The 19,657-nt window shown below is 38.9% G+C and overlaps 2 protein-coding genes and 1 long non-coding RNA gene across 5 annotated transcripts in view; 1 reads left to right on the top strand and 2 right to left on the bottom strand.

Annotated features, from left to right (window-relative positions):
* LOC144036497 (uncharacterized) overlaps window positions 1–11,331 on the bottom strand; it is a 20,376-nt gene extending 9,045 nt beyond the window's left edge. The window contains exons 1-3 of one of the 2 annotated variants that reach the window (XM_077547201.1): window positions 11,290–11,331; window positions 10,660–10,761; window positions 6,059–6,382 (exon numbers count right to left, since the gene is read on the bottom strand). In XM_077547201.1, the coding sequence (XP_077403327.1) occupies window positions 6,059–6,116 (58 nt within the window). In that variant the 5' untranslated portion in view covers window positions 6,117–6,382; window positions 10,660–10,761; window positions 11,290–11,331. Of the gene's footprint in view, window positions 1–6,058; window positions 6,383–10,659; window positions 10,993–11,289 lie in introns of those variants that run through there. The other variant, XM_077547194.1, reaches the window with a different exon arrangement.
* Window positions 1–14,749, top strand: part of LOC144036509 (uncharacterized) — a 23,120-nt gene extending 8,371 nt beyond the window's left edge. The window contains exons 4-6 of one of the 2 annotated variants that reach the window (XR_013288662.1): window positions 1,183–1,239; window positions 11,641–11,728; window positions 14,451–14,749. This is a non-coding gene — a long non-coding RNA (uncharacterized LOC144036509). Of the gene's footprint in view, window positions 1–1,182; window positions 1,240–11,640; window positions 11,816–14,450 lie in introns of those variants that run through there. The other variant, XR_013288663.1, reaches the window with a different exon arrangement.
* On the bottom strand, window positions 13,055–19,657 carry LOC144036487 (kinesin-like protein KIF3B). The gene is made up of 9 exons (XM_077547183.1): window positions 19,506–19,657; window positions 17,674–19,155; window positions 16,955–17,056; window positions 15,989–16,111; window positions 15,759–15,877; window positions 15,457–15,573; window positions 15,183–15,288; window positions 14,447–14,652; window positions 13,055–14,338 (listed from the first exon to the last, which is right to left on the bottom strand). Exons 2-9 carry the CDS (start codon window positions 19,057–19,059, stop codon window positions 14,233–14,235), a joined length of 2,265 nt encoding a protein of 754 aa, XP_077403309.1. The 5' UTR covers window positions 19,060–19,155; window positions 19,506–19,657; the 3' UTR covers window positions 13,055–14,232.

Raw genomic sequence — 19,657 nt, 5'->3', positions numbered from 1 at the left:
CCTCTTTTGAGAGACCAACAGGTCAGAAATCAATCAATCGTAGAGAATCCGGAACTCATCCCATTTTAGAGGCTGTAACCACGACATGTTTGGCCCTTTTTGAAGTCGCCAGTCTCCAAAATGGTTGTTGGTGAGCTTTAGTCAGAAAGACAATATGTTTGACCACAACATGAGAATCCTGAGTTCTTAACAATTATCTTTTGGTCACTGCAAGTGGTTGTCTGCTAGATGTGTCTGCCTAGCAACTGAATTGCCACAAAAAGACGATTGGAATGGATAGTCCAGAGGGAGCAAATCTCTGCCAAGTGAAGGGAATTCCGTGCTCATCACCCCAAAAACATTTTTTTTCTTGGACTTATTCCACAATACTTCACAAGCTTTGTGGAAATGATGTGGAGAGAGTAAACTCATTGTGCCTCGGTAATATCACACTACCCAACATCTTGGAACACTATGAAAAAAAAAATGACACTACTTCTTTCCCTAAAGGCCTCCAACACCACTCGAGTACATGAATTGACAACTGTTTTTGTTCTCACACAGAAGGGTGGTAAAAGTTGACTTTTCCACCCAGTCCACACCCCTGGTGTTTTTAAACCAAACATAAGAGCGTTTGGAGTTGAGGGGGAATGAAAGGAATTAACAACAACAGATTTGGGAATGTATCCATGCACATCCTTGGGCAGGATGTGTCTGTCACAGCAGCTCCCACAGCCGTGGCTTGACCTGCAGAGGTGAACACAGTGTGGTCAACAGATAACGCTCACCCGAGCGCATGTATGAGCGCGGTTGTGCGTTAGGTGCAATGGTACACTCTAAAAACAGTTGGGTCAAAAGTAACCCAATTGTGGATCAAAAATGGACCGATCCACTTTATGGGTCAATTTGACCCAACTTTTTGGGTTGTTTGATACAAAATGGCCCAATTTTTCGACCCAAGTAAAAGATCTGACCAATATTTATGAGTTGTTTTACACTAAAAGACCAAATTCTGGACAAATTGACCCAAGTAGAGGATCGGTCCATTGATGACCCATAGTTGGGTTATTTTTGACCCAACTGTTTTTAGAGTGTTATTTTTTTTCAAGCACAACCAAACTGTACTCGTCAAAGACACACTTGAGTTTAGTGTAATCATAGCAATATAGTTTTGCAAAAATATGGCCCCTTTTCTTCATGCAGCTGCAACGCAAGGCTTCTGAAATCCAACGTCGGAGAGAACGTCCGCGAAGGATGAAAGTAAGTGACCGATGGGTTTTGTAGCCCCTAATTCACTCATTAAAATAGTTGGTGAAATTCAATACCAGTGTTTCCAGACTAGTCTGTCCACCTTGTAAGAGGACAAGAAAGTGGGAACGCCAGCTGTGACAGAGGCGGCAGATGTGTGTAGACTGCTCCGTTCCAGCTGCTGCTCTTACATGGTGGGGGTGGTGAAGGTTGTAAAAAGACTCACAGACCCTGAACACTGTTGGGATATGACTGTGGCCCTAAAGCTAATACCAGCCTACAGAGAAAAACTTTCTAAAGCACATATGGAGGTCATACAGCGAGTGTACATAACATGGTGAGCACATTGTGCCATCTTTGGGAAAGCACTTGTGTCCAATTAGGAAGGACTAAATATGCTTTCACAGAAAAATAATTACAGAGAGCAGTAAAAAGTGCTCGGCCAGTCTCATTAAAAACTTTTCTGCCCTGAGGTGAGGTGTAAAGATAACCCTGCCTGCGTGTCCACCGCGGATTAATGGACGCGAGGTGGTCTGCTGAGCCGGCCGGTGTGAAGTGGAAATGACACGCCTTCCAAGCTCTTGTTTTTTAGCTGATTGCAAGCGCAGCCTGGGTGTTGCCTGTCCCATCAAGTTGTCCTCTCAAAGTTGAGGAGAAACACGAGGAGAGAACGTTGTTTTGGTTTCTATTTTTTCTTTTTCTTTACACTGCTTAAATCTTGTGCTTGTGCTGCAGGGCGCTTGGGGAACAAAGAACAATAAGGCTCACCAGAACAGCAGTAATTGGAACAGGAAAGTTTAACCGTTATCGCAGAGTCTGCTATTCATTAGGCTTGTTCCACTGGGTTAAATGTTGTTACTCGATGATTTACTTCTCCAAGTCGGCCCCTTTCCTGAATGACAATTGAGCTGGCTGTGATGGAGGTCTTGTTTTTTTTCTTTGATCGTAAATATGTTTTCTTTGGAAAAGAGCTGGCATCACATGGACATAATGCAGAGCGAGATTGTCATGGCCGCCATATCTGCAAAGGATGATTTAATGAAGTGGACACGGATGGCAGGCACTATTTGGTTTGTGAGTTTTAACACTTTTAGCATGCTGCAAGCAACGGCTCTAGATAATTGGCACATTTACGGCACAAAGGCTCCACATTTAATTACTAGATCACGCTATAACTTTGGGCCCAGGGGAACCCACACCCTGGCCTGACCTAAGACTGCTATCTGCCAAAGCTTATGTAACAGAGCCACACCCTTCAGCATCTGACGTAAAGTTAACAATCACAACATTTGAGCCAAAAGAATGTTGGTCAATATCTGCCTAAAGAAATATGGTGATATTCTGCCAATGCTTATGTTTGAGGAATTTACTGAATGAAACCCAAAACTTTCAAATTTGGCGCTCTGTGGACGTGTATGGTGGCTGTCATAGTATTTCATTCATAAGGAGCATAAACAGTGTGGGACATTGTAGAAATCAAATCATTGAGCAAATTTTTATCATCATCATCTTAAATAATATTGTAACTAACTGTGGGGAGGTGACGCAAGGATGCACGACTGACTTCAGACTTCAACTATCCATGTCACATTTGAGGCCAACTACATTACCTGCAAGGCGATGATCTTGCAATTTACCTGTAAAAACGTACTTGGCGTTTCTGCAAATCGACCGCCCTGAAAAGAGTGGCATCCACTACGATTGGCCGGGAGTCGGCTACAGTCCATCCCACAACAGCACACAAGGTGCAAAAGCCGCTTTACGCCAATTTCTACCTGTGCAATGTCTACAAGAATACTAGAAGAAAGAAAAACTCAACCCACATGCACAGTTAGACTGTGCTTTGCGCTAGGCTTGTGGTTGTCACAAAAATAGGGCACTCCTTGTTGAACGGATCTTTTTCCTTAAAACCAGTCGGATTTGTTACAAATAGCCCCTTTAGTGAATTCTATCCAAGTAGCTTTTCCCTGTGAGGTTGTTTTAGTGTTAGATTGCATGACCTCACAATTAATCAACATTTTTACATCTGTTCGAAATGTACAATAAAATGTACAATCATTTTTTTTTAAAGTTTTCATACTCTTGTTAACATAAAAGTGGAAAAAATGTTAAACTAATAGAAATATGGCTGCATCTTTTAGTCAGTCATACAGTAATTTCATAATATTATATTTTATCATTTTTTTCTTTTCATATTAAGAGCTATCTAATCTTTAACATGAAGTAACTTGTGAAATTCTGCACATTTTTTAAATTGTAAAATACGACTTGACCCCAGTCTCCACAAATATATGCATTATTATTAAATGTATTACTGCTAAATTTTGACGTGGACGTATCTGCTCAGCTGCGACTGGAATTCCCCCAGTACAGGCTTGCCAAGTAAGGGGCGGTCATTAATCGCGCGTTAAAAAATTTGTGGCGTTAAAGGAACTTTAAATTAACTCAAAATTAACGCACTAATTTTGACACCACTAGTGGGTACATTTTTGTATCAAAGACTATATCTATACGATATAAACGTGATGCACTCTACACTAACTGTAAACAAATACAGCTTCATATTTTCTGTTTGACATTAACTCATTTACTGCCATTGACGGCTATAGACGTTAAAAATTCATTTGAATTATTTCTATTAGTTTAACATTTTTTTCCACTTTTGATAACAAGAGTATGAAAACCTAGATTTTTTTTATTGTACATTTAGAACAGATATAAAATTTGTGATTAATCATGAAGTCATGAAATTAATTACGATTAGAAATTTTAATCGCCTGACGCCCCTAATTTTTTATAAGCTTTTTTTTTTTTATCGTATCAGGCGATTAAAATTTTTACTTGTAATTAATCGCATGACTTCATTTGTTAACTCGCGAATAATCATAAATTTTATATCTGTTCTAAATGTAAAATATTTGTGTTCTAGTTTTTCATACTCTTGTTAACAAAAGTGGAAAAATGTTAAACTAATAGAAATAGTTGAAATGAATTTTTGACGTCTATAGCCGTCAATGGCAGTGAATGAGTTAGTATTATCACTGCATCATGACAATGGAAATGCTAGTTTCAGTCTGTTTTTTGTCATCTGAGTCTCCATGGCTTACACCATCTTACATGGTCACATGATACACATTCTTCACACAAAGGGCATACTGATCACTATCAAGGGTATGCTGACAGAATCACATGCACTGCACGCTTTGGAAACTCCCAACTCAATATGTTGGTGTAGTGTGGTTCATTTTAACACATGAGTGTCACAGCTGCCTTCGACCTTGACTTCATCAAAGAGAGAACCATTGAAGATGTCGAGCAAAAGGGAGGCATAATGGTTCACACACCCCCACTCCCGCTGTCTTGAGCAGTTTGGGTTTTCCCCCTAAAAAAATGTCATGCTAAAGGAGGGGTCAAATGACATCATCCAAAACTGCCATCAATTTCCTTTTGTAGTGTTACACACTGCATAACAATTGAAAAACAAGAGTTGTGTGATCCGCCCACTCTTGCGTCGCAGTCAAATTTGTGCTAGTAAACAGTCCCGCTCAGCAATCAAGTTTTTCTTGCGTTTGCCTGTCGCAGTCCTTATTTACAAGAAGTCTTCCAGCTGTAGATGGGATGCAACAACTGGAATTGGGAGTTGTTTGTTCCTGTGAATAAGTTTTGCTTTCATCTGCGCAACTTTGTCTTCTGAGTGTCCTTAGTGGTTCACTCAGTCTGAGAGATGCGAGCTCTCTGCATGTTTGTGTGAATACAACAAAGTGGTGTTCAAAATGAGCCGGTCAGCTGCCTCGCCCTTGAGGAGCTGATGACATCACCGCTACTAAATTTAATGTGGATTCAATTAAACCTCCTGATCTGCAGCAGTTCCACGCCAAGAGCAAGGCACAAAAAGTCACTTAAGTTCACTTTATGTTGAACTCTGACCTCAAATACTAAGCTGGCCTTTGTTACTTTGCAATCAGTTATTTTGTTCATACAAGTGAAAGAATTCTTACTTATGGGTTTTTTTCCCATCATGCGTGCTCGCCCGTCTGCGTATTCACACTGTACTGGCAAATCAACTAAAGTGTCAGCAATGTTTCAGGTCTGTGTGATTAGAGCACCACTGAAGAAAGGATGCCGGCCTCTGAAAGGAATTTTTTTCAACCCACAACAAGCACATATTAACAGACAATATGCAAGCATGAGGATGAGAGGAAAGAATCAATCATGGAAATATCAGATATTAAATTAACATCTGATAATCTCATTTGATAATCTCATGATTGTTTCTCTCTCTGAACTAATTTCTTCTCTCTAGCATGCTGGCCAAGGTCAAATCAAATTTGCCACTACACAAGTGATTGAACCCGGACTTAAGAAGAACACGTTGAAATTTGAAATGCAATTAGCATTAGGGATCTCCCACACATGCCACAAGCATGCACACACACTCAGGGGCACTACAGGACACGACGACTAAACGACAACTTTCTGCTCGAGTGCTGTCAAATATCTTCAGCTCATGGTATAACCCGCCTGCAATGTTTTTCAAACAACTTCCTAATTAAAACTTTGCTGATCCCTGAGGGGATTCTCTTTACACACGAATGAGATATATCGGAGTGAAGGGTCCGTAACCGAGTTACAAACCAGATCTGTCTGGAGGTTCAGTGCCCAAGGCAACAACGTACTTATGTGCAAATGTAACAAATGAATTTCCATTTTTACAAGAGAAGCATAAACCCCAAATCCACATGCATGAATGACAAGAGAGACAGGAAAAGTCCAATTAATCACAGTACAATCAGAAAGATACATTCTCAAAATGTTATCATCAGTAACTTACTGCATAGCAGTGATGTGCAGAGCACCAGGACGATCGCAATGCCGTTCATCCTCCACATGGTCAGAGTGGTTTGGGAGCGCGTGCTGAGTGAGTGAAGGGGCGTTTGCTGTGAGGTCTGAGTAAGCGTCACGGCCGAGCAGGATAAAGTCTGCCTTGTGCTGTCGTTCTTTATATGCCCTCCTCTCTCTCTTTCTTCAAGTGTGTACTCTGTCCACACCCCTATTCAGTTGGGCTGTTTCCCCTCAGTTCAACCGTCGCTGCTTCCGCTCATCATATCCAGCCCGAGAGATATTGTGTACAGTATGTGTCCCAGCTGAGCTTCCTCTGTGGTGAACAGACATCAATTAAGGTTGGGCAGAACCTCAAAACATGTCATTAGAAAAACAGAGCATCTTTAGTGGCACATTTTTAGAACAAAGACAAAGAGGTCGATCCTTGCAGCCAGACAATCATGTTACATTTCGTTATGTTACAACCTTATTTCAAAATCTACGGAAGCGTATTGCATTCACTTGAAGAAAAAAAAAGCATGTTTTTCTGACAATTTTTGGGGGGGAGCTTTTTTGAATATTTTTTCCCTGGTTTTTTGAGTAATTTTTTTTCTGTTTTAAAAAAAAATATTTTCCTTGATTTTTCTAAATATTTTTTTTCATTTTTTTGGAGTAATTTTTCCCTGTTTTATAAAATATTTATTTTTTGTTTTTTTTCTGAATATTTTTTTAAGGTATTTTCCCTCAGAGATTAGAGAACAAACCACAATACAGTATACACATTCATTCCTTTTTTGAGAGCCAGTAAGTAAACATGACCATCTTATTGCATATGGAGGTATGCGGGAAAGTGTCCGATTCCGCTATTAGTGAGTCTGCAACAAGTCACTTGGAGTTCAAAGGTTAAAAAAAAAAATTACTCAGAAAAACAGAACACTAGCTCTGTTTTTCTGAATTTTTTTTCTTTCTGTTTTTTTTTTATTATTTTTTTGTAAATGTTTTTGGGAATCATTTTTTTTCCTGTTTTTCTGAATAATTTTTTTCAGCCTGTTTTTTGCAGAAAGCAAGAGTTTTTTTGTTTTTTTTTCAAGTGAATGCAATACGCTTCCGAACAATATGCTTCCGTAGAATTGGATCTGTGGTCAAATAATTTCATTGGACATGGTTTGGAAAGGCACACATACTGTCTATTTCAGGTCCCACAGTTGACAGTGCAGGTCAGTGCACAAATTAAGCATGGAAAAACCTCAGAGGCAAATTGTTTTGAGGCACAGATCTGGGAAAGGTAAAGAAAAATGTCTGCCGCCCAAAGAGTGCACTGGACTCCATTATGCAAAGGTGGAAGAAGTTCTGAAACACCGGGACTCATCCTAAAGCTGGTCGCCCATGGGGAAAAACAAAACAAAAACGGAGTGATTGGGGGACAAGAAGTCTTGTTTGTACAAAAGAGCCTCAAAGTTCTTCACAATCCCACACATGACAAAAATTAGCAACACCCCCCGATCTCAAATCTCAATCGGGCAAAACCCAAAACCGATGATAGAGAATCCCGCTTCAAGGATAACCAGGCTGCAACAGATGCCGAATGAGAAACATTTCTATAGACCCCTATAATAAAACAAAACTGCACATTAAATCATGCTGGCTAATCAGCATCTTGATATGCCGCACCTGTGAGGTGAGATGGAGAAATGCTCACTAACATATTTAGATAAATCTGTGAACAAAATATGAGAGAAATTGCCTTTGGAGAGATCGGAAAATGGATGTACACTGATGCTTTCCATCCAATCTGATGGAGCGCAAAAGGTGCCGCAGAGAGGAATGAGAAAATGGCCCAAAGATAAGTATGCTAACGTGTGATGTACATTATGCTCTGCTCCTGAATTTGTTTTGTTTTGTTAAACAGTAAAAAGCTGTACTAGTTTTTTTTTTCAAGTTAATATTACTCTCTCTCTCTTTTTATTTAAGAGCAGAAATCCTTTGTTTTCAAGCTAATTCACCTCCTTTTCAACTCTTCTTCTAGCTTAGTTTTTAGGTTAGCATTATCTGGCTAAGTACAGAATTTGCTCACATAACAAGTATGCATATACTCTGCATCAAAAGGCCTGGGGCCAATGAAAATCTCCACAAATGCTGTCATCGGACAATGATGCGTTATGAGGCTCCCAATGCAACAAGTCAGCAATCTTTGAACACACTCCAAAGTCTTTTAGTTTCCAGGGTTCAACTTAAATATGGACACTTTTGAAATAAAATGCTCTGTGCTCTTAAAAGGAGCTCAATAAGCGTATTATTGGTAAACAGGAAATGCTCCCTGTGTAGTGTACATGGCTGAAAGGCCTGTAAAAGCTCATACCGTCACACACAACACTCGCCTACAATTTGTGTGTCCCTAGTTAGATGAGTAACAGCCTATGGTGAGTCACCCAGCGAGACTTACAAGAACTGTACATGGTATGTACACACTTTGTTAATGCATGCTCACAAACAAAACATCAGGCTTATTGATGAATGTGACATCAATTCATGTGAGGTGTGCTGCGGGCATAGAGTGATGGGTGCTCACCATTCATGTTCACACAGATTGTTTTGTTCCTGATATTCTGGCAGACCACATCTGGAAGCACTACAGGACTGTTTCTCTCTCTCTCTCTCTCTCTCTCTCCTTTTTTTTTTTTTTTAAAAAAAAAACCTCCCTAGAGTCTAACAAAGCATCCATCTGGAAACCATACTCTGATTTAAATGCTTTATGTGTGGTTTGAAAAGGTTTACATTTTATTAAAATATTACGGTAATATAACTTGACTTGTTACTTGAGTTATAACACTTCATTGATATCTTTTGCGGAGAACAGGGAGAGTGCACAAAAGCAATTCCGACGTGATATCTTCTCTGCAGTACCAATGCAAACAACCACTGCAGTTTTAGTTAAAAAAATATTTTGACTGCTTCTCTATCCTGTCAATAATTTCAATTAACAAATCAGATTTATGTTTAGTTATATGAGAGGTAACTCAAAAAACCCCGAACACAAGCACACTACTGGACTGAGAGAGGAACGCAATTATCCAGATACCCGAATTGTTAACTCATTAAATGCCATTGACGGCTATAGACGTCAAAAATTCATTTGAACTATTGCTATTAGTTTCACATTTTTTCCACTTTTGTTAACAAGAGTATGAAAACCTAGAAAAAAAAATATTGTACATTTAGAACAAATATAAAATTTGTCATGCGATAATTACGATTAAAAAAATTAATCTTATGATGCCCCTAATTTTTTAATAATTTCTTTCTTTTTTTAATTAGGGGCATCAGACAATGATTTTTTTTTTATTGTAATTAATCACATGACTTCACTAGTTAACTCAGGAGTAATCCCAAATTTTATATCTGTTCTAAATGTACAATAAAAAAAATTATAGGTTTTCATACTCTTGTTAATAAAAGTGGGAAAAAATGTGAAACTAATAGAAATAGTTCAAAATAATTTTTACGTCTATTGCCGTCAATGGCAGTGAATGAGTTAAGAATGAGAATGCATGTCCATGTAAAATGGACATGCATTTTAAAATGGATTTTCCCATTTGACGTTACATGACTATCATACCGCAAAGATGGGCAGTGTAAGAAGATGAATTGACTGATAATTCAGCGGTGCAAGATGAAAAGTGCACAGCAGGAGACAAGATGAAGGGGCAGAAATAAGCACATCTTGTGAAACCCCATGGCCAATTAATGTTGCTCATTGAGTTGAGTAACAGTTGACACAGTTATTCGTTCGTTGACTATGCAAAACCTCAGGAGGACGCGCCTGTCAACATCTAAGATGTTCAACACAAATTTAAGGACACACAATCAGGTATTTCCTGAACTATGCTAGCATCACTATTCAGTCAACACGGTTTGCAGAACTTCTCATTTTGCTTTTATGTCTGGCTCAGGTGCTAAAATTACAGAAAAAAATTACAGCCTTATCTTAGATTTTCTAAGTAGTTTACTGAACACTGGAAACTGGTTATGTACGGTAGGCCTCCCCACATCAAAACAATATCCATATTTACTAAATACAACTGTTGGCACACCGTTTAAATATACACACATTACCAACAACTGATGTCCGATAAATAGGTATAAAGGAAAACTTAATTTGGGTGAGATCAGATTCTCCCTCCTAATAACTCCCTCCATATCCTAGGGTCATCATGCCTGGGGGCACTGGGTCACAGACCACATTCTTAACCATTCTACCCGCTACAGCTTGCATCATACGGTCAGCATTTTTAGTCAAATAGCAACTTTGAAAAACGAACCTATTTATGTAAAAGGAAGTTTTTTTTTTTATTTTTTTGTGTGTTTATGAGGATTGCCATTTTGAACATTCTCCTATCAGGGATCCCTTGTGTTGCAGTGTCACAATAAGACTTCCTGATGAGAAATAAGCAGGCTCTATTTAATTCACCATAATGTGATGACAACTCTTGATGAACGATGTCAGTTGTCCCAGCCTGGGTATCAGTAACCATTTGACTAGAGGAGAGACAAAGAAGTTTGATACACTTCGACATGAGGTCCCCCCCCACCCTCATCATCCTGTTGACTCACCCATCCATCACCACTCCCGCATCCAGTTCCTCTTCTGTTTCCTGCTTTTCTCCTCCAGCATGACACATCTACGCAGACCGGCCCTGCCATGACCCCAACCCCCTGGAAGGCAAACATGGAAATGTATTTACATTCCTTGTTGACCTTGCGGCTGGTGCTGTGGCCATGCACATTTGTTGCGTGAAACCATGAGAAAGAGACAAACCTGTTCCAGTGTCACACCATGGCCACACTGCATGTGAGCGAGGTGTGTGGAAAGAGCTAATGATGAATATTTATCCGGAATGTGCACGGGGAATTGAATTTGTATCCAAATTTGATTACATTAACCGTCCTGTTATGTTTTCTTATTAACCAATTCCCAGTCTAAATGACCCCCCAGCTTTGATTAGTAGCCATTGTTGCTTGGAATTCATGCATTAGGTTTTATAAGCGGGAATGTAAGCTTTTGTAAGAAAATGTATTTCACAACAGAGGTCATATCACATTCAATAATATAAGTGTGTGGTAAAAATTTTTTTTTAGTAAGATTTAATGTAATTTGTTAAAATATATATTTACCCATACATTTTTGTTCCTACAATTATTTACACAATTACACTTTTTTTTGTACAATGGTTAGTTACTTACTTGATGTGTCGAATCTGCGGTTTCCATTCACTTGCATTTACATAGTTTGCTAGCTCCTGATTGGTTAGTGTTAGTCAGCTGATAAGGTGTCAGAACGTGTTGTGGCTGTAGCTGCGGTGCGTGACGAGTAAACAGCGTTGTTCAAGGAGAAATCCGTTGATACCGTCTCCATCCTGCTTTCTCAAGAGTGTTCTATTTACCACCAACAAACCCTCACGTTACATTAGTAATGAAAACAACAATTATTGTCTTTACACGGCAGAAAATAAAGACACATTTGTATTCTACCTCCTTGCAGGTGTCTTTACACGGCAGAAAATAAAGGCACATTTGTATTCTACCTCCTTTCAGGTGTCTTTACCTCCGACTGCGTCACTATGGTTTCTACTTATCTTCTATCTTGCTGGTCATCCCGCTGACAGCCACCATCTGCTCTCAGGTGGGGGTGAAGACTTGAATACATTCCCATTATTTGACAGGAAAGGAACAACCTCATCTGGGTCCTCTTCTTCACCACCACATTGTTCCAAAACTATTCATCCGGAATATTATATTATGTTTCCTTAGCTTCTGACACTTCTTCCTCTCAAGCATCTTCACTAGCATTTCTACATCGCCAGTGGGATTATTGAATATACACACGTGGACAAAAATGTGGGCATAGCCTTCACCTTTTAATTTACATGCTTGTCTGTTAATTTGCTTTTTAATCTCTTGAGACATATCTCTCCTTTGCTTCCTCTGGTCCATGTTTAGTGTGCTACATACTATGTCACCAAACAGCAGTGACTACTTGTCACTCTTTAAATTGTAAGACGGATGGATAACAAGTTTGCAAACACACCTTAAACATGTACCTAAGGTCAAACTATTTTCAATCTTGTCTAGTGGTACCACCATTTTTGTGACGAGTTTTATTATTATTATTATTATTATTATTTAATCATTCTATTGAACTGAATTTGTTTTTCGATAGTTAAATTTCATTAATTTAATAATAATAATAATTCATTTAATTTATAGGCGCCTTTCAAGACATTCAAGGTCGCCTTACAACACAATAAATAAATAAGGAGGAACAAGGTTATTTATGGCCTTAAAAGTGCAGATCAGTATTTTGTATTGGATGCGGAAACGGACAGGAAGCCAATTAAGTTTTTGCAGGACTGGAGCAATGTGGTGCATGGGTCCTTGTAATAATGCAAGCAGCAGAGTTCTGGAGAAGTTGTAATTTTTAAAGTGATTTGATGGGGAGACCAAACAGAAGGGAGTTACAATAATCCAGGCGACAGCAGCAGTGTGGGGTGTGAGAGATGGGCGGAGACGATTTATGTTGCGTAAATGGACGTATGCAGTCAGTTTTGGCTAAAGTTGACTTAGTACCTAACAATAGGATTTCAGTTTTGTTACTGTTAAGTTGAAGAAGATTGGCTGAGAACCATTGTTTGAGTTCGGAAAAACAGTAAGGGACGAAGGAGGGAGAGTAACATTAGGGTTAGTAGAGAGGTAGAGCTGGGTGTCATCCATTTAACAGTGAAAATATCAATTTAATTTGCGAAAGATTTTGCCAAGAGGTAAGATGTAGATAATAAAGAGGAGGGGGCCCAAAACAGACCCCTGAGGAACACCAGATTAGACGGGGGACAGATAGGATTTGAATGATTTCAGGTAAGAACTAGCACAATTTAGCAAACAAATAGTGAGGAAAATTGGTTAAAACTCGCAAAAGGGTTCTTACAAAAACATGACCTTATGTATATTGATATCATCTTTTGAAGCCATCTTTAATAAACAAATAAGGCAGCTCTAAGGATATGACATCATACCACGTTGACCTAGGCAACAATGATACTTCGGCAGGCTGACAGAGTCGAGAGAGAAACTGACAGAACAAATCAGCACTACTTTCAATCCAACTTCTGGTAAATATGGGGAAAACCTTTCCGCAAACACCCTCTTTTATTGACTCTGAGACATTTTTTAAAGCACAGAGCAACACCCAAAATTCCTCTCCCCCATCCTCAGAGATGGTCCTTTTATTTAGGGAGACAATACTGAACATAAAACATCCAGTCTGACAATCGACGCCAATGATTATAAAGTCACATCAAAAAATTTGGGAGGGCTTTGCTCACAAATTGGCTCTGATTGGTTGGAGGTTACACATGTTGAAGTGATTCACGCTCAAGGTTGAATTGGCTGTAAAGGCTTTAGGTGTTTTCGGGTCTTAACCACTATCCACAGATGTTTAAAATCCCTTACGCCGATTTTGCCCAACATGTATTGATGCTGACGCTTTGACCAAAGCAGGTTGTAACTATTCGGGGCGAGGAAAGTTGTGACATACTTCTAGATTACTGGTACAAATCCAAATGAAGATTTGATGCTACTTTGTCCAGTTGACAAATCAAAGTACTACATAGTTATGTAAGTATATTTTCACAGATGGTTGTGGTGTGGGTTGAAGCTCTAAAAATCTTCTCTGCGTGCCATACTGTACAGCAGTCTAAAATAAACGAACACGAGATGGCGATGTAAGGCCAAAATCTTGAAACGTCTTAGCTCTTGTTTTAATGGAGAATTATTCTGTGACACAACTCTGCCCCCTTGTGGCAACAAAAGCTGTGGCAACTAGATGAAATCAAATCATAGAATAGAAACACAAAGCCCCAAGTATTTTTAGAAAAAAGAAAATAAAAGTTCAAACAAATCTTCCCAAGTAGTATACAGTCAGTTAAATTAATAAGCAATGTAACACAACAAGCAAAGTAATTGAATGTTTCATAAAAACATAATACAATACTGAAATATCGTCATATATTACGTGTGCCTCACATTATTCATGCATTTGAAAATCATGCTTAAAAATGATAGTTCAGCCTCTGCTGGCTCATATTTCAGCAATAAAATGCGCACAAGAAAAGTTGTTGGCAGATTGCACCTTCACTTGGGAACTAGCCCACGGGATTGTGGGTAAATTGGAGATGTAAGGCTGTGAGGACTGCAAGAAGCAGTGCGAGCGTTTGACTGCTTGCTTGATCTTGGTCGGCTGGAGAATAAAAGCCATGACAAACAATTCAATGAATTAGCTAGCATGTTTTCAAATCAGCACATTTAAATGAAATGGCGTAAAGATGTGTGTGCTTCTTTGACCTACCCAGACTTTGGTTTCCTGACGCTTCCACTTGCACTGGCGACAGGTGAAAGGCTTCTACTAAATCCTGATGCGTCCACCTCAAGATCCTCCTCATCTTTAAGAGCATCCTTCAGAGCTGCCACCACCTTTGGGGCGATTACTGGCTGCTGATAGTTTTTGGTGGTCCGAGATGGGAGATCAATTTGGAGCAACAGGATGTTTTCGGCCTGACACGGTTGACAAAGACGAAACGTGGAGATTATAATGAACAAAATAATACCTTTGCGTTGTTGTAAAAAAATATACAAGCCCAATTCCCAAAAAGTTGCGGCACGATACAAATTGTGAATAAAAACTGAATGCAATTATGTGGAAGTGCCAAATTGTAATATTTTATTCAGAATAGAACATAGAGAACAGGTCAAAAGTTTAAACTGAGAAAATGTATCATTATACGGGAAAACTATGTTGATTTTTTTTAGATTTGTTGGCACCATCAAATTTACAATCAACCTATCATTTCCCCTTAAAATGATACATTTTCTCAGTTTAAACCTTTAACCTGTCATCTATGTTCTATTCTGAACAAAATATTGAAAATCGGCACTTCCACATAATTGCATTCAGTTTTTATTCACAATTTGTATAGTGTCCCAACTTTTTTGGAATTGGGTTTGTATCGCAACGAGTGATTCATGCGTAAAAAATTTTTTAAAAAAAAGTGAAAGAGAGAGTTAAGAGCATGAAATGACGTTACTTTGTATCTCATGCCATGGCCGATCATCATGGCCATGCGAGCATGGTGACTGAGAGGTCTTCTGAATCCGACGGCAGACTGAGGCCTGCTCATCATCCGAGGATCACTGAATAAAAATTACAGTAGATACAACATTGTATACCAAGTGAAGACTGTGTATTGCAACATGGGTAAATATATTAAAGTTGATCAAACATTAGGAAAAAAAAATGGATCTATTCAGATGACTAAATGAACACAGGAAAACGTATGAGACAAATCAAATTGGACTTACTGCTCAGTATGTGTGATGGGCTTCAACTTCCAGTATTCCTCCTCTTCGTCAAAATAAACTCTGGAGATTATTTTCTTCTTGTCTTCCAATGGAATAAAATTTTCAATCATCTGACACCTAAACATAAAAACAGTTAGACACGGACTATAAGAAATCCGGAAGAAGAAAAAAAGACACGGCATGCGAAAGAACATGTACACAGAACTTAATCTGATAACAGTTATTTGTTTTCTGGGTTATATTGCCAAGAAAGCATTTAATCAGATACAGTTTGGGCTCCAAGGATACGTGATGGTCCATACTTGAGTTTGAGGTCCCTTGTGAGCTCATTTTGGTTCTGTTCCAGCTTCTGGCGTTCACTGATGTGTTCCTCCTCGAGTTTATGGATTTTTGCTTTCAGTGTCTCTAGTTTGGCCCAGCACTGAAAGGAAAATAAGAAAGTAGGATTAGTAAATTCTATTATTCTAAAAATATAAATATATATAATATATCTATAAATAGTAACTTCTATTTGATTAGTAAATAAGTTTACCCTTTCTATTTTCTTGGTTTTAATGTCAACTTCCTGTTGTAAAGAACTGTAGGTCTCCTTTAACTCCAGATTCTCCTCGTCTCGATATTCCATCTGTTGTCGCATTTCTTGCTCTCGCGATTTCTGGGAACACAAATGGATCACCTCAGACTAAACTACACACGGTATATAGCAACAGCTCCAGAATATGGCCACCAAAAAACATCTGGATCAGATCAGGATAAATGCAGCATAGGAAGAGTTGCACAAGGGGAGCTTGACGTTTTACCTGCAGTCATCCTAATAATGCACACTGCAAAAACTAAAATCTTAAATAACATGTAATTTCTTAAATGTAACCTAAATTTGCTTATTTTGATTTGACAAGTTATTTTTTACTTATAATGAAAGATCATTGTGCTTATTTGAATATACTTATTACTTAATTATCTTCTTTAATCAAGCAGTCTTGGCATTGAGTGTTAACAGCCAGTTTTAAGTACTGTGAGGATTAAAACAAGCATTTCCCACATTTTAAGATGACAACTAACCAACATCAAAGGCCCTGCACAGGCGTTTCATGAGTTTTCTTATTTTAAGATTTTGCATAATCTAGTAATAAGATAAATGGGGAAAAAATACAAGTATGAAAACAAAAGAAAATGGGACCCGTTACCTCCCTGCTTGACACTCAGGCTAACTTATACACGCGTAAAAAAAAGAAAAGAAAATAGTTCTATTTATTACAGCTTGAAAAAAGTCAACATTACTTGTTTTTAGTCTGAAAATACTATTTTCAAGACCGCAGTGGTTGATATGGGCCTAGTATTATTTTCTTATTTTTCAAAATCTTACAGGTAAATTTAAGTAACATTTTCTTGTTCTGTTTGCAGATAATTTTGCTTATTTGAAGTAATAATTTTCTTATTTTGCTATATTTTTTTCTTAAATTTTCTACAGTCCTTTTTGCAGTGCAGTCATTAGTACCTGTTCAGCGATTTCTTGTCTTTTTAGCTCCAGCATCCTCTGCTGCTCGTTTGTATGGTCCACAATGGTTTTACCCCCAACGAGGAGTTTACTCTCCATTGTCTGCAGCACAAAAATAATCATAGGTACTTCTGACAAACTGAATTTTCCAACCCACAACTTCTCTTTACAATAATATAATATATGTGCCCCCACCAGTCTAAAAATGGCATTCTGATTAATATTCCATTTGTAGAATTTGAATTAAACAGCTAAATGCACCCGGCGGCCATTTTGCAACTTGCTGTCAACTGATTCACAGTTGCTCAGGTCTCAGGTAACAACCAATCACGGCTCACCTGTATTCTGAGTTTGGTCATGAAACATTCACAAAATGAGCTGTGATTGGTCGTTACCTGAGCCCCGAGCAACTGTGAAGTCATTTTTCAGTTGACAGCAAATGGCAAAATGGCCGTACCCTGACATGGATGGTGGATTTTGTGTCTTTATTCATATTCCACAAACACAATATTAATCAGAGTGCTATGTTTAGGCTGGGGGGGCTTCATAGAACATATTTTTGTAAAGAAAACGTCTGTGTTGATTTCACATTTTGGTGTATAGACTCACATGTGAATGAATTTTATAATATGCATCCAAATACATTCTAATAATAAGAAGATATGACTTTCTGACACAGTCAACAAAAATGACATGTCATAAATAGTAGGAAGCGTTACCTTAATTTTGGTTGCCAGAAGCTCTCCCTCTTTCTGCTCCCTTTTCAAGTCAGCCATTTTCTTCTCCTTCTCTTGAAGCAGTTGAGCTTTCTCCTCAGCTACTAGGCTGTGATCCTCCATGATAGCTTTCTTCTCCTTCTCCAGCTTCTCCTGCTTCTCCTTCCAATAGTCCCCTTCATTGTCCTCCTCCTCATCCTCGTTCTCTTCTTCCTGATCCTCACCATTGCTACAATTGCCGGCCCTGCTCTTTTGCCTCCTGTTTTCCCTTCCTGTACGCTTCTCCAGTTGCGCCTTCAGCCTTGCAATCTCCTCCTGAAATTTCCTGAGCTGGGCATCTTTGGGGTCCTCGTTGATGCATGGCGTATTCTTGATGTTCTTCGCTCTGTTGGAGTAGTGCAGTGTAGTCAAAGTCTCTTCCACATTGTAAGATGCTGGGCCAATGTTGGCGACCATGACGGTGCGAGCGTTGCCTCCAAGGGAATCCTGTAAAAGGCGGGTCAGTTTGGAATCTCTGTAAGGGATGTGGCTGCTCCTGCCATCCACCAGAGCTGAAATGACGTTTCCTAAAGCAGAAAGCGACAGATTGATTTTAGTAGCTTCTTTCAGCCTCTCCCCCTGAGCCCCCGTCTTGGTCTGCCTTTCACTACCAGCTAAATCCACCAGATTAAGTTTGCCAACTCGGATGTGGTTCTCTCCATCCACCCCCAATTCACTGCATTCTACAGTGATCACAAAGATGGCGTGAGAACGGGAACTGTGTTCATTCATGTTCGTGGAGCCCACCGAGCGATTCTGATTGCCCACATTCATGACATTTTCAATCTCCTCTTTACTCCTGGTGACAAACGATGACAGATTTTTAACATAAACACCCGTGTCCGGCCTCTCCCTCAGCTCAAGTTGCCTTGATTGGTCCTTGGCGAGTAAATCTCTGATCTCTTCTTGATAAATCTCCAGATATGATGCTCTCACCAGGTACTGCTGATTCTGAGATCTTGAAATGTGAGTGAAGATGTGATCAAACGAGTTGGGGATAACTCCTCTCCTTTCTGGATCATTTCTTGTACCTTCCATGGTGTACGTTTTCCCTGTGCCTGTTTGTCCATACGCAAAGATGGTTCCATTAAATCCTTGTAGAACTGAATCCACAAGGGGCCTAAAGCTTTCATTGTATAGCTCCATTTGCATTGACTTCCAGTCGTAGACCGAATCAAAAGTAAATACTTTTGAGGACTTGCAAGATAAAGATTCTCTTGGGTTTCTGACAGTAATTTGTCTCAATTTGACATCCACTGAGACCACACTCTCAAATGCCGCTGCCCTTTCTTTGCCATTCATAGGACGACATCGCACCACCACTTTTATAGACTCCGAGTTAGTGGACATTTTGGACCGGAGGGGATGGTAAGCACGTGCAGGTTAGCAAACTGTATCATGTGCCCTTCTAGTGAAATCTCACCAGCTGAAAGCACAGATCAGAGCCTGTTGAAGAAACAAAGAAAAACTGTCATGTGTAAAAAGCTTTTCATTAGCAATAGTCAAGCTACACACACAAGAAATAGCTTACTGTGTCAATGTGTCATTTAATATTAAATTTTATTTGTTAATATTTATTTGGTCCAAAGACATGAATTCATTTCCTTTAACAGTAAACTTGGTAGTGTTTAACAAATAGACCTCATGTATAACATTTAGTAGGTATGTGGTTTTACTCCTTGTTGGTACCAAATGAACTACATTTTTGCATTATATGCACACTTCAATATAAGCTCTGATCTTTACAGGGTAAAGCTCACGTTAAAGCTTACGTTATTTGTGCGTTGTAAACTTACCTGAACATGTGATAAACTTGTAGTTTTAGTATGTTTATGCGTGTCATAGTTAATTATTGTCACGAAATTTTAACCGGATAAAAAACAATGAAAACCTTCCCAACAATATTTACGTTGTACTCAATACTCGACGTGACCCCAGAGATATTTGA

Source organism: Vanacampus margaritifer, chromosome 1, assembly GCF_051991255.1.
Source record: "Vanacampus margaritifer isolate UIUO_Vmar chromosome 1, RoL_Vmar_1.0, whole genome shotgun sequence".
Lineage (NCBI taxonomy): Eukaryota > Metazoa > Chordata > Actinopteri > Syngnathiformes > Syngnathidae > Vanacampus > Vanacampus margaritifer.
Note: the sequence above shows the minus strand (reverse complement) of the source record. Positions and strands in the feature narration are given on the sequence as shown.

What these genes read in the sequence shown, in the direction of transcription:
- LOC144036487 (XM_077547183.1), bottom strand. Translation starts at nt 19,059, where the DNA reads ATGTCCACTAACTCGGAGTCTATAAAAGTGGTGGTGCGATGTCGTCCT. An exon ending in GACAAGAAATCGCTGAACAG is followed by an intron (nt 16,112 to 16,954) that starts GTACTAATGACT and finishes TTGTGTTCCCAG; the next exon opens with AAATCGCGAGAGCAAGAAAT. An exon ending in GCCATGGCATGAGATACAAA is followed by an intron (nt 14,653 to 15,182) that starts GTAACGTCATTT and finishes CAACCGTGTCAG; the next exon opens with GCCGAAAACATCCTGTTGCT.